Source organism: Engraulis encrasicolus, chromosome 13, assembly GCF_034702125.1.
Source record: "Engraulis encrasicolus isolate BLACKSEA-1 chromosome 13, IST_EnEncr_1.0, whole genome shotgun sequence".
Classification (NCBI taxonomy): Eukaryota; Metazoa; Chordata; class Actinopteri; order Clupeiformes; family Engraulidae; genus Engraulis; species Engraulis encrasicolus.
The window spans coordinates 28,931,538-28,945,710 of record NC_085869.1 but is presented as its reverse complement, the minus strand read 5'-3'; the positions used below and the strand labels follow the sequence as shown (position 1 = coordinate 28,945,710).

The 14,173-nt window shown below is 44.4% G+C and overlaps 1 protein-coding gene across 1 annotated transcript in view; it reads left to right on the top strand.

Annotated features, from left to right (window-relative positions):
- nalcn (sodium leak channel, non-selective) overlaps positions 1-14,173 on the top strand; it is a 177,300-nt gene that overhangs the window by 127,281 nt on the left and 35,846 nt on the right. The window contains exons 21-24 of the mRNA XM_063213611.1: positions 2,514-2,615; positions 12,011-12,080; positions 13,271-13,362; positions 13,589-13,711. Of these exons, the coding sequence (XP_063069681.1) occupies positions 2,514-2,615; positions 12,011-12,080; positions 13,271-13,362; positions 13,589-13,711 (387 nt within the window). The remainder of the gene's footprint in view (positions 1-2,513; positions 2,616-12,010; positions 12,081-13,270; positions 13,363-13,588; positions 13,712-14,173) is intronic.

Below are 14,173 nucleotides of genomic sequence, written 5' to 3'. Positions count from 1 at the left end.
GATGGCACATGCATGGCACAGAGGAATAACACACAGACACACACGCACACACACACACACACACACACACACACACACACACACACACACACACACACACACACACACACACACACACACACACACACACACACACACACACACACACACACACACACACACGCGCGCGCGCGCGCACACACAAACCCGTGACACTCGGGCCCTTGGGGGAAGGCCTCAGCTGTCGTTGGATCTGGTTTTCTTCCACCGGCAACTTCATGTTCATCATTCTGTTTGAGGTACCAAGGATTCACACCTGTCAGACGGATGGTTGGCTGAAAATATATGAGTAAAACAACAGCAACACAAGAAGAAGGTCACAAGTAACTAGATTGCATTCTCACAGAAAATGGTGGAAGCGGGCTTGCCTTTTGGGGCAGAGATGAGCAGATTTATTTTTGATATCTCTATCCCTAAATTAAAAACAAACTACTGCAGTGTATTGAGACAACAAAGCTAAAAGAAATACTGGAAAAAATCAATCCACCCAATCAGAAGTTATGGGCCAAACAATTCAGCCATCTTGGATTCAGCCATCTTGAAAGTGTTGTAGCTCCACGTTTTGGGGATATACTGAATGACAGACATGGTATTTTAAGTTGGCTAAGGAACACTGCATGTGATATAATTTTGAAAATCAACATGGGTCCGAGTGGGATTTGAACTCACAACCTCCATATATCTAATCCAGCACCTTTGCCATTGATACTAAATGACATATATGGTATTTTAAGTTGGCTAAGGAACACTGCATATGATATCATTTTGAAAATCAACATGGCTTCGGGTGGGGTTCGAACTCTCAACGTCCATATCTCTAATCCAGCACCTTTGCCATTGAGCCAAGCAGCTGGCTGTCATAAACATTCCAGCAAGACAATATCAGATTGCATTGAAGAGCTGAACAATAGACTTCTAGAATGGTAGTTGCAGGTGCTCGTTAAGAATAGAATGTTGAGAGAAAGTGAAAGTTGAGATGGAACCTTTTATTGGCAGCACCTGTTCTGATTGACTGTATGGCAGTTAGAATGGTGCTCTAAGGCAGAGGGCAGAATCGAAAACAGTTTCTAGGTCTTTAGCTTGCTGTTGTTAAAAAACTAAAAAGAATTGGCACATGTCCTGTTCACAGATTGGAGTCATACGTGTGATCTTTCTAACAGTCTTTGAATGAAGTTTATAGGTTAAACGGTTCAGTCACAAATGGACCTCTTGTGGAAGATGTGCTGACCTCTTCAGAAAGGCACTTCAAGAGTCAATGGGAAAAGCCATTGGGCCAGCCCCCCAGTTTTTACACACCTGCCATTTAAAAAGTAATGGGAGTTGGGACATGACACTTTCACAGTTTGGAGACATCTCATAGAGCTTGATAACAACGCGTCAACTACACTTCTAGGTGAAAGTGTTGATGTTTTATGGCCGAAAAAGCCTCCTGCACTCTGATCTGTAGAGTGACGGAACACTGTCTCCTGAAGGTTCTACCATTTTTTTCTATGGGGACCCAAATTTGCACAAAATCGCCAAAAACGGAAAAACAACAAGAGACACGGACACGCTATAGCAGAACAAATGATCTCCAAGCCGAGCCGGTCCTTTTAGTGTTTGAACGGTGTCTCTATCTCGAAAGGCCTAGGAGGAGATCCATTTTCTTTTTTTACTGCCCTGCACAAGAAAGCAACAAAGCAAGCAAGCAAGCATAAACGTACTTAGAGATTGCTATAATCGGGCCTTGCTCTGCAAGCCCGCTTAATAATAAACTGTACTTAGAGATTACTAAAATCGGGCCTTGCTCTGCAAGCCCGCTTAATAAGTAGTGCATACCAAAAGTGAATGTGCAGCTGCAATTCGTGATTGTATTTGACTACTGTGGTGCTGAATGACGGAAGGATAAGAGAGGCTAAAGGAAATTTAGATGTTATAGCTGTTAGCCATGTCTGTTCTTCGGTTACAAATACAACTACAGTGTCTGTAACGGTTTACAGACCATTTAACCCACTAAGACATGGCCCCCGTTATGAATTAGCTGTTACCTAAATGGCAATTACCAAAGTCCTAATGTGTCACTAATGGCCCTGTGCACTGTCATAGTGGTCTAGCACCATGGATGGTAGTATTTTTTCGGCTGTGTGTGTGTGTGTGTGTGTGTGTGTGTGTGTGTGTGTGTGTGTGTGTGTGTGTGTGTGTGTGTGTGTGTGTGTGTGTGTGTGTGTGTGTGTGTGTGTGTGTGTGTGTGTGTGTGTGTGTGTGTGTGTGTGTGTGTGTGTGTGTGTGTGTGTGTGTTGTTTCCTAAAGAACCTGCACTAAACAGTGTATCCTAAGTGTTCATGTGTGTGTGTGTGTGTGTGTGTGTGTGTGTGTGTGTGTGTGTGTGTGTGTGTGTGTGTGTGTGTGTGTGTGTGTGTGTGTGTGTGTGTGTGTGTGTGTGTGTGTGTGTGTGTGTGTGTGTGTGTGTGTGTTGTTCTTGTTGTTTCCTATAGAGCCTGCACTAGACAGCGTATGCTGAGTGGTTCTCTAGAGGGGCAGCCGGCCAAGGAGCGCTCCATTCTGGGAGTTCAGCACCACATCCGACAGGAGCGCAGGTGTGTTACGTACGCACATGCGCACGCATGCACACACACACACACATACACACACATGCAAGCACAAACACACGCACACACATATCTGCATGCACATACTACATATATACAGAAAGGCACACAGGCACCCTCAGAAGAATCATATGCATACACACAGACCCATACAAACGCAAACGCACGCACAAACACACACACACACACACACACACACACACACACACACACACACACACACACACACACACACACACACACACACACACACACACACACACACACACACACACACACACACACACACACACACACAGGCTAACAAAGCTGACTCTGCCCTTTCTCTGTCTGCACTTCTCTTGCTTTGTTTAATGATGTCGGTTCAACCTTCACTGACCTCTCTGCTTTCTGCTTCGTACTGTACGAATACGTGTACGTGTGTGTGTGTGTGTGTGTCTGTGAGTGTGCGTGTGCGTGTGCGTGCATGTGTGTTTGTGTGTGTGCATGTGTGTGTGTGCGCGCACTCGTTTGTGTGCTGTATGTGTGTGTGTGTGCTGTATGTGTGTGTGTGTGTGTGCGTGTGCGTGTGCGTGTGCGTGTGCGTGCGTGCGTGTGTGTGTGTGTGCGGGCACGCGTTTGTGTGTATATGTGTGTGTGTGTGTGTTGTTGAAGTTTACCGTCTTGGTCTCTACTTCTTGCATGTTCAAAATCCGAGTCAAAGGAATCAAAAACTCCAAAAGCCAAATTAATCTATTTATTTTCTAAAATTACCAAATAACAAAATGACCACCACTGGTAATATCCAGAATACCAGCAATGGCCCATACACAGTAAACACTACAGCTTTCCAGAACTGCAGAGTCTACTACATAAAAATGACAATCACAGCGAAAGCATTACGGAACGTTCCGGAGATCCTAACCTTCTCTCGCCCTGACCGATAACAAAAATTAGGACCTACTGAATATCCCCTATCTGTTGGTATTTATGGTTTGTGGGTGTATGGGTGTGGTTATGTGTAAGCAATTACGTGATTTGTTAGTTAACCCAGAATATGCCTAATCTGTGTCGATTGTAAGCTGCTGTCTTCATTTCCGGGTGGGCCTTGATTTCATCACTCTTGGTCTCCATGACCTCATCTGTAGACTTCCTGAGTTCTGTAACGTTAATCAAGCAATACACATACAACAGCACATTCTTTTGACATATTTGAGGGTCCTTGGCTCTGAAAAGATTGAAATCCAATGTTAGTCGTTTGCCCATTGTCACCTACTCCTGGCCTCCTAAAAAGGATTAAGTCAAATAGTTTCGCTTCTGAGTGACATCACTGTATCCTGTGCAGAAAGAATGATACTTCAAGGAGTTTGGTATGGACTTCAGACTTATTCAGAAAATAAGCAATCAGTTAATCAAACATCACATGACAGCTTTCAGCTTGTCTCACAACAATGTTTGATGAGTTCTGTAGGCTCTCCTAAAAGGAATGGGCAATTACTCAACATCTTCATCTCATGATTGTCACATGGGGTCATTGGGCCTACTCAGTGGTTTGAGTGCCCATCAACAGAACACATTTATTTTAATGTTTTTAATCATAACCAAATATTGTAGAATTTCCTGCAAACACAAATGAATACCTGAACAACTTGCTGTAAGACAATGCATTATATTTCAGGACCTCAGAATCTAGCCTATTTTCCAACAGTCCCTTTCGTGAGGTCATAATTAATATGACCTCATCAAATTTGTTAGACCTCAGTGTTAGACTCTGTAACCAACATGACCACATAGCTTTCCTTGGTCAACTTCTCTTGTCCATTTCTGGAACCTAAGTTGCTTGCCTCAGAAACCTAGTGCAAAGAGAATACCACATCATTTGCTCATCACCCAATTTGTCATTGCACCAAGACATTATATTAATGTGGAAACCACAGTGAGTTCCATTGCCGAAGGCTGTGGAAAAATGTAAAGGGTTAGAAATACAAACAAATAAACAAATATGTAAAAGACAAATTAAATAATTCATAATAACAATAATAATTATAAAAATCCTCCACTGCTTATCCTCCTGCTATAACAAAACCTAAAATTGAAATTTTTCCATTCAATACCACCAATTTTCGCAACATTGGGACCCCCTTTTCCACTACCAGTTCCTTGAGGTGTTATACGGCAGTTTCTTATTGTTAGGCTACGTTGAATGGTGGCGTCTCCTGTGGGACCCCGTTTCATTATAAAGCATCATCAAATACCACAATGTAAAAGGAAACATGTTAGCGTTAGTAGGGTTAGTATTAGTGGTGTTAGTGATAGTAGTGCCCCGCATGCATTAAGCTGCAGGCTTATGCCTTTCCCCATTCTTTGCGCTTCCGCAAGCTTGTTTCAATGTAACCCTGTGCGCCTTTCCCTCAAGGTGAATATTGTGTGTAATTCGCTCAACTCGGTTCGGTCTACTGCGCTCAATAGCTTTTGGAAGGAGCCAATTTCAATTCCTCGTCTCCTGTCTCGTTGGTTCCTCTTCCATCTGCAACCTGTGTGGAGAAATCTGACATCAAAGTAATTAGTTTATCGTAATATGGTTTACATTGCAACGTGCGAAATCTTCATGTTCGAACCTAGCGTTGGTCCAGGGCTTACTGTTTGCCTAGTTTCTTACTGACCTCAGGACCATGAGTCAGAGTGTTGACCCAGCTCATAATTGTATGTAGGCCTATACCAACCTTACCAATTTGCTCTTGGGCGTTTGGTCCAAATCCGTATGGGTATGCGTTCCACAATCCACCAATGTGTCCAAGTTCATTGCAACAGTGTTTTTTTCTTTTTCTTTCAAACCACAGACCTTCTGCCAAAGTTATTTTACCAGCCCGGAGACAACGGTCTCCCATTCATGTCCTCTACCAACCATCAGTGTTTTGGCCACACGGCCCCCAACCAGTCCATCAGTTATTTCCAAATGGTCACTCACATCAAAATCTTTTCCGAAGACGCCCTTTCGTGCTCTCTCCAAATCCTTTCCATATCGAACGTTCTCTGTGGAAAAAATCCTTGATTTCCGATGTCCTTGTGAGAAGCTTGCACTGCTGCCAAACGTTCTTTGTTACCTTTTCCATAGTGAACCCCTGTAAAACCATGGCCTTGTTTCCTCATTGCCGCATAACCGCTTCCAATCTTTACCAACCTCCAACACTCAACAATGTGTTTTCCAACACCCTTTGTTATCTGTCGTTATTTCCTTAATGTAGGCTATGTATGTGATGTGTGGTGTACTGCAGTCTTTTCTCAAATCTCGTCTGTCTTAAGTCGAGTCCAGTGTCACGGTCGCACATGTAGGCCTAGGCCTAATATGCCTATCTCCCCCTTTCTTCTGAAATAACACGCCGTGTTGTTTCAGAAGAACCCACAACAATTGTGTAACCAGGTACACCGCACAGTTAATGTCTGAACGGTAATCGTAAAAAATCTTAATAATAAAAAATAAAAATAAAAACCTCAAAATATCCATAGGTCTAAGGAGTAGGCCTATTCCTGTTGTGACAAACAGAACAAACAATAAAAAATCATTTGTCAAATCAATGTACAGAGAGTATTGGGAAGGCCATCGTGTTTTTAGCTAATTATGTTTGTTCAGTCAGTATTGTGTACTCTTATACAAACTTCCGCGTGGTGTTGGGTAGACTATGTGTAGCTTATAATGCAATGTGTATAATTCAACCCCAGCAGCCACCCCTTCTTGCCCAATGTAGATGTAGGGTAAACAGTCCCACTGATTCCCAATAACTGTCTTAAACACGCCTGTGCGTATGTTTTCATCTTAATCAATGTTACGTGGTAGGGGTCAGATAAAAGGGATATGGGTGTATAAATGGCACCCAAGGGCGTCACTTCTGGTGTGAGTTAAGCAGTAGTGTTACCGAACAAACTTGTCATAGTCTTTCAATTTCTCATAGGCCAGAAGGGGTCCCCCAACCCTTCTCCTTTGTGAGCTCTAGGTCCCAATCCCGTTTGCGTATTGTCCTTGGGATAGGCTTGCTCCGGCTCCAGTGTGCGCTTGGTGTGCTTGTGCTTGTTTTTTTCTCTGGTTTCAGCTTTGAAGTAGGTGCAGTGCCCTCCGTGTTGTGTAGGCATTCCACTGGCAGTCTCTCACTCAGTGCCCGGTCCCACTATAAGCAAAACACCCCCATACATGACCCTACCTTGGGCATCGCTACTCCCTGTTCCCCGTCCTCTGAATCCCACCACGTTGTCCCTAACCCCTTAATGAAATTGGACCAACTTCAGGCTTGGATGAAGAATGTGTGACTGCTGTGTTGTAACATAAGTTGTATCAATTGTTTCGATTCCGTCGCTCTTTTGGACTCAGCTAATTGCAACTTAACTAGTTGTGTATGTGCTGTATCAGTGCTTAGTTTCTCTTCCTCGCGTTTTACACTATACTGTTTCATGTGGTGCTTGAGATGGCGTTCCCAGTATTCTGTAGTACTATAGGGCAAATTTGGATCATTTAACATCGTTTCTCGTACCGGCTTTGGGATTGCTTCTAGAATGGCCATTCTGAACATAGCAGTTTGCAGCTTGTCAGAGCTTGGATGGTTTCCGGCTATGTCTGTCCAAAATTCCTTACTTTTTGCTCCATCGGGCACTGGGTGACGTTTACGCATTGCAGTGCCTATGTCAGCTGCGTATAACGCAAATGGGTATGAATCTGGCAAAAGGCTCGTTCTTGCTTCTGTTTCCACTATCTGTAATTCCCACGCGCTTGTTTGTTTTCATAACAGTGCGCGCCAATCGCCAATCGTTATCTTTTGTGACATATAGCCTAGCTTTCATCAATTTGGACAACCACGGTGCACCCCTTTCGACGGGTGAAGGCGTTTTTTTCCAGGATCGAATTCATGTCAGTAAAACTAAACGGCTTATAGCCTATTCATCCACTCTGTTCTTTTTCTCCACCGGATATATTCCAACTGTCTTGGTTGGGCCTTTACGTGAAAAAAAATATCCTTCTCATGTTCGTATTCGACCTTTGCACATGCACTCTCAAAAGTCCAAACAAACACACACACAAACAAACAACTGGCCAGTAGTCACACATTCTTTAGACACATATAGGGCCCATTGACATACAATGGCAGACAAACACAGACCACCTATGTAGCCTAGTCTACACGTTAGTAAACACAAAGTGCGTATCCTGTGACATTAATTGCTCACAGATTAAACAGATTCCATCTCTTTGTTTCTCCAATGAATGGCCAAGCAACGCTCTCAATATCTCCTCCCACTGTTCCGAAACAGTGATCCACCTCATTTTATCCTTCTCTCGTAATTCTGACTCCAAATTTAATACATTTCCTCCGTACACCCTGCCTTCAGCAGAATGACCACTCATTTCGTACTCGCTAGTACGTTACTCACTTCTCGTAATTCTGACTCCAAATTCAATACATTCCCTCCGTACATCCTGCCTTCAGCAGAATGACCACTCATTTCGTACTCGCTAGTACGTTACTCACTTCTCAAACACTCGCGCAAACACGCTCTCACATACACACGGGTACCCGGTCCACACACTAAGGTTCACAGCTCAGTCCTGATATCAATAATTACCAGAGTGAAACCTAACCAAAAGAAAACAAATCAAAATAATAAAACAATAGGCCTATTCGTTGAACTCCAAGCTCAACAGCGCGCGGATCTCCCTGATGCGTATCAGTAACTACTTTGGGAGGGTCCCAGACCCTCCAGAGGTCCCAGACCTCTCCGATCCAGACCTCACTTACTTCCTGATGAACCCCAGGTTCTCCTCCAGTTGAGATTACTCGACCCCTTCTGTTTTTACCGGATTGAGGAAGCCTCGATGACCGCTATTACCAAATTTACCTTTCAGACATTTCATCTTCAAGGGGGAAACACCGAACTGCCCTCTGACTTCCGATAAAAGCCCCTCACTCTCAACTCGACCAAATTCACAACTGACGACCATCTGGACCGCAAAAAGTTCCGTTCACATTCAACCGTTCTTTCAGGGCAGATATTTCAACAACCTTCTGTCTAACCTCCAAGGTTCTTGTCTAGTTGAGATTCGCAGATCCCAGATCTCTTCGATTTTTAACAGATGGGGAAACCTTGATGTCCGCAATTACTTGTTACATAGTTAGATGGGCTATTTCGAACCCAATCCTCCCACGGGGAAGCACCAAACTCCTCTATTACTGTACACCTGATAAAGCCCTCATTCCCTAGCCTAGCGCAGCCAGACCCGTACAGCAAAAAGCTGTACCAGGGTCTAGGAGAGCTGGGCAGCAGTGTAGGCGGGATAAACGGTTGCTTCAGCACTCAACGTCACGCAATTGGATGGCAAACAACCAATCCCCACACACTTCTGTGTAACGTCACAGCTGTCTCGTACACGCCACACGCCCCTTTGTAGTTGAAGCGGCAATTTCGAGCCGTCGTAGCAGTGAATTCGTGTGATGACCACAGCCACAAAGAAGTTTCCTAATAAATCGTGTTTTCACTTATACAGTTCAAAAATGCATCGTTTTCAACCACATGGCCCTCCTTGATCAATCAGCGAAATGTCGAGCAATTTGGAGCTTGTTAAATGGTTATATTTATGATTGTTGTCAACATGGCATGTTCGGTGTTAGCTAGCTAGCTGTATACCCCATTGACAGTAAATGGTATACCCATAACTAATGCATGGCTAGCCGCTAGGTCGGTAGACCAGGTGTCATTCCCATCTATTTAGTAAGCGACTTTCAAAGCTCCCAAATGTCTCGTTTTTAATGACATGGATCTTATTAGAATTTGGGGCAGGCATATAATACAAGGCTGGATACCTAGCTCTGCTATTGACGACAGGTTAGCTAGCCACTAGCGAGGGCCTCTTTGTAGGTGAAGCGGCGACTTCCAGCCGTCGTAGCAGTGAATTCGTGTGATGACCACAGCCACAAACAAGTTTCCTAATAAATCGTGTTTTCACTTATACAGTTCAAAAATGCCTCGTTTTCAACCACGTGACCCTCCTTGATCAATCAGCAAAATGTCGAGCAATTTGGGGCTTGTTAAATGGTTATATTTATGATTGTTGTCAACATGGCATGTTAAGCGTTAGCTAGCCAGGTACCCATAACTTTCCCGGATTGTCGCTCCCAACGCAGGACGCTCCCCGGTCAGCACGCTCCCACTAGCCAGACTATCGACCCCACCGCCATATAACGGAGCTAGTTATCTTTTTGATGTTAGTTTTTTGTTTCTAACCCTTTTTTTTCTAAGACTAACCCTAACCTAACCCTAACCTGGATACCTAGGTCTGTGTTGTTGACGACAGGTTAGCTAGCCACTAGCTTGGTAGACTCGGTGTCATTCCCATCTATTTAGTAAGCTACTCAAAGACTTCCAAAGCTCCCAAATGTCTCGTTTTTAATGGCATGTGTCTTGTTAGAAATTGGGGCAGCAATTTCATTCTACACCTACAGTAGTGGTCTGATAATAACGTGTGACTATCTGGTTCTGTAAAATGCTCAACTTAGCTTACCGAGCTAGTTTAAAACATCGAATGATCAAATGGTAATGTGTTGAGATCTATTTGTGCCCCATAAGTTCATGGTGTATTATTACATCAATCCATGTCAGCCACGAAATGTATTATCATCCAGGCTTTTTAAATTAAGTAAACACTTTCGTGCTGTACGTAGCACGGACGGACACCATGCTTCTTCTTAGAAAGTTTCCTGTTTACTAGGTAGCCCGGCCCCCCTCGCGATTTAATTGGCCCTGTCATCGGATAACTTTCAGCCTCGCAAAACGACCGGGGTCCGCTAGACTGCCCCCGGGAGCAAATTCAATTTGCGGTCGCTAGGGGCGTCTAGATTTCTAGGCTACTCATTCCCAACTTAGACTATGTGCAAACCACAACATGTAATACAGTCAAAGACAATACCAAACAAACAAATAGGCCTAATGATGCTTTCGCTGTCGCCGTCAAATACAAGGAGGCATATGCAACAGAGTAACAACACACAATTTGGAATAGCCAATCGCAGAATTTGATTTAACTGGTTTCTGCTTACCTGGTTGTGTGGCCACGATTCGTTGTTGTCACCCGACTGCGATATCCTCCAGGAAAGAAAAAAATAAATCCTATTGTGAAAAGTAAAATGTTCTTCAAAAGAAAAAATATATTTTTAATTCCTTTTGCTCGAATCACGTCGGCCGTTAACAAGTTGTTGAAGTTTACCGTCTTGGTCTCTACTTCTTGCATGTTCAAAATCCGAGTCAAAGGAATCAAAAACTCCAAAAGCCAAATTAATCTATTTATTTTCTAAAATTACCAAATAACAAAATGACCACCACTGGTAATATCCAGAATACCAGCAATGGCCCATACACAGCAAACACTACAGCTTTCCAGAACTGCAGAGTCTACTACATAAAAATGACAATCACAGCGAAAGCATTACGGAACGTTCCGGAGATCCTAACCTTCTCTCGCCCTGACCGATAACAAAAATTAGGACCTACTGAATATCCCCTATCTGTTGGTATTTATGGTTTGTGGGTGTATGGGTGTGGTTATGTGTAAGCAATTACGTGATTTGTTAGTTAACCCAGAATATGCCTAATCTGTGTCGATTGTAAGCTGCTGTCTTCATTTCCGGGTGGGCCTTGATTTCATCACTCTTGGTCTCCATGACCTCATCTGTAGACTTCCTGAGTTCTGTAACGTTAATCAAGCAATACACATACAACAGCACATTCTTTTGACATATTTGAGGGTCCTTGGCTCTGAAAAGATTGAAATCCAATGTTAGTCGTTTGCCCATTGTCACCTACTCCTGGCCTCCTAAAAAGGATTAAGTCAAATAGTTTCGCTTCTGAGTGACATCACTGTATCCTGTGCAGAAAGAATGATACTTCAAGGAGTTTGGTATGGACTTCAGACTTATTCAGAAAATAAGCAATCAGTTAATCAAACATCACATGACAGCTTTCAGCTTGTCTCACAACAATGTTTGATGAGTTCTGTAGGCTCTCCTAAAAGGAATGGGCAATTACTCAACATCTTCATCTCATGATTGTCACATGGGGTCATTGGGCCTACTCAGTGGTTTGAGTGCCCATCAACAGAACACATTTATTTTAATGTTTTTAATCATAACCAAATATTGTAGAATTTCCTGCAAACACAAATGAATACCTGAACAACTTGCTGTAAGACAATGCATTATATTTCAGGACCTCAGAATCTAGCCTATTTTCCAACAGTGTGTGTATGCGTGTGTGTGTGTGTGTGTGTGTGTATGCGTGTGTGTGTGTGTGTGTGTGTTTTAGCTGTGCTCCTGCTGATGTTGATAAAGTAAGTATATGTGACCCCTGCTCTCCTCTCCTCGGCTCAGATCCCTAAGGCACGGCTCAACCAGCCAGAGAATCACGCGGGGGAAGTCCCTGGAAACCCTAACCCAAGATGTGAGTACTTACTCACTCACAGGTCACACACATACACCACACCACACCACACCACCACACCACACACACACACACACACCACCACACCACACACACACACACAAACACACACACACACACACACACACACACACACACACACACACACACACACACACACACACACACACACACACACACACACACACACACACACACACACACACACACACACTCTCTCTCTCTCTCTCTCCCTCTCTCTCTCTCTCTCTCTCTCTCTCTCTCTCTCTCTCTCTCCCTCTCTCTCTCTCCTCTCTCTCTCTCTCTCTCTCTCTCTCTCTCACACACACACACACACACACACACACACACACACACACACACACACACAGACACACACACACACACACACACACACACACACACACACACTATTCTCATTACTCTGCACAGTGTAGAGCAGGGTACAGTGCACAGTGAAGGCATGCACTCTTCTCCTTGTATCGCCTCTGTTACGTTCAGTCACATCTGCATTTCTGTATGGGATACACATGAAAGCACAATGGAGTCTGGCTCAATGAGCTATACCATAGGGTTTCCTGGCTGTGGGAAAGGGGGATCTGTTACACTAAGCAAATCTGCTCAGGGTGGCAGTCATGTGCCGAGGGCTGCTGACAGCCTTTCTTTGGCTGGGCCCAGAACAAAGTCATTTGAAAGGGTTCCCCCACCCAATACATAGAATGCAATGATGATCAATTATGAGCCTCCTCTCTTCCTGGGCATGGGACAACAGACCTGTGTGTCTGGGCTCTGCATACACCCTCAGGAAAGAGGAACAGACTTTTGGTTTGGCTGGCGATAAAGCTGGTTTGGTCAATGATTTCTGTGTTTGATCAGTTGTGCATTATTCCCTCCCATGATCCAATTCTCACACCACTCGAACATGCTGCGATACTGCAGTGCACTCACACCCACACATGCACTCAAGCACGCATGCTATACAAACCTGTGTGATGTGATGCCCTTTTGCTTCTCAACCTTTTTGGTCTCATGTACATACCGCCTAATGCTGCGTCCAGACCAAGGGCGACCTACGCTGCCTGGTAGCGGAGGTAGCAGAAGAAGTTTCGCCATGAATTTGCTTTATTCGCTCGGGACGTGACATTGACATGTTTGATTCAGCTTATTACATAACGACTCTGCCTTGACAGCACTCCAGCACAGTCCGATACCGCAACGCCCAGAGAGAAGACAGTGAGATCAAGATGATCCAGGAGAAGAAAGAACAGGCCGAGATGAAACGGTACACACACGCATGCACACACAGACATGCTTTCAAGTGTTCCCACGTAGGCTGATGTTTTAAAATTGGCCTTCTGGGTGGGTGTGTGTGTGTGTGGTGTGTGTGTGTGTGTGTGTGTGTGTGTGTGTGTGTGTGTGTGTGTGTGTGTGTGTGTGTTTTGGGGCGGAGGGGGGGGGGGGTTCTGTCCCATATATTGTACATAATGACTCTGGTCTGTCCTAAACAGAAAAGTCCAGGAGGAGGAGTTGCGTGAGAACCACCCCTACTTCGACAAGCCCCTCTTCATCGTGGGCAGAGAGCACCGCTTCAGGACCTTCTGCAGGACCATCGTGAGAGCCAGATTCAATGTGTGAGTCTCAGTACCACCACGACCACTCCCAATACCCCGGTAGCCCAACGAGAGAGAGAGAGAGAGAGAGAAAGAGAGAGAGGGGGGGGGGGGGTAAAGACAGAGTGAGATAGAGAAAAGAATGAGATATAGAAGTAGTGTGATTTACTGTAGGGAGGGAAATAATGTGTACGTAGGTCCCATCTCCACACCACACCACAGCAGCCCCACCAACCAGTCTTAACTTTAAAAGCTCTGCAGAGAAGAAGGAGAGGGAGTTAGAGAAGGAGAGAAGTGGGGTTCACCACTGAGAGAACAGAAAGTGATTCAGAGAGATAGACATTAGAGGAGTAGAGAGAGAATGAAAGAGGATGGAGAGAGAGATGGAGGGAGAGATAGACAACAAACTACCCCCCTGGAGAGAGCTAGAGATGGGGATAAAGGAGTATAGTGAAGGGAGAAAGAAAGAGATTGAGAGAGGGG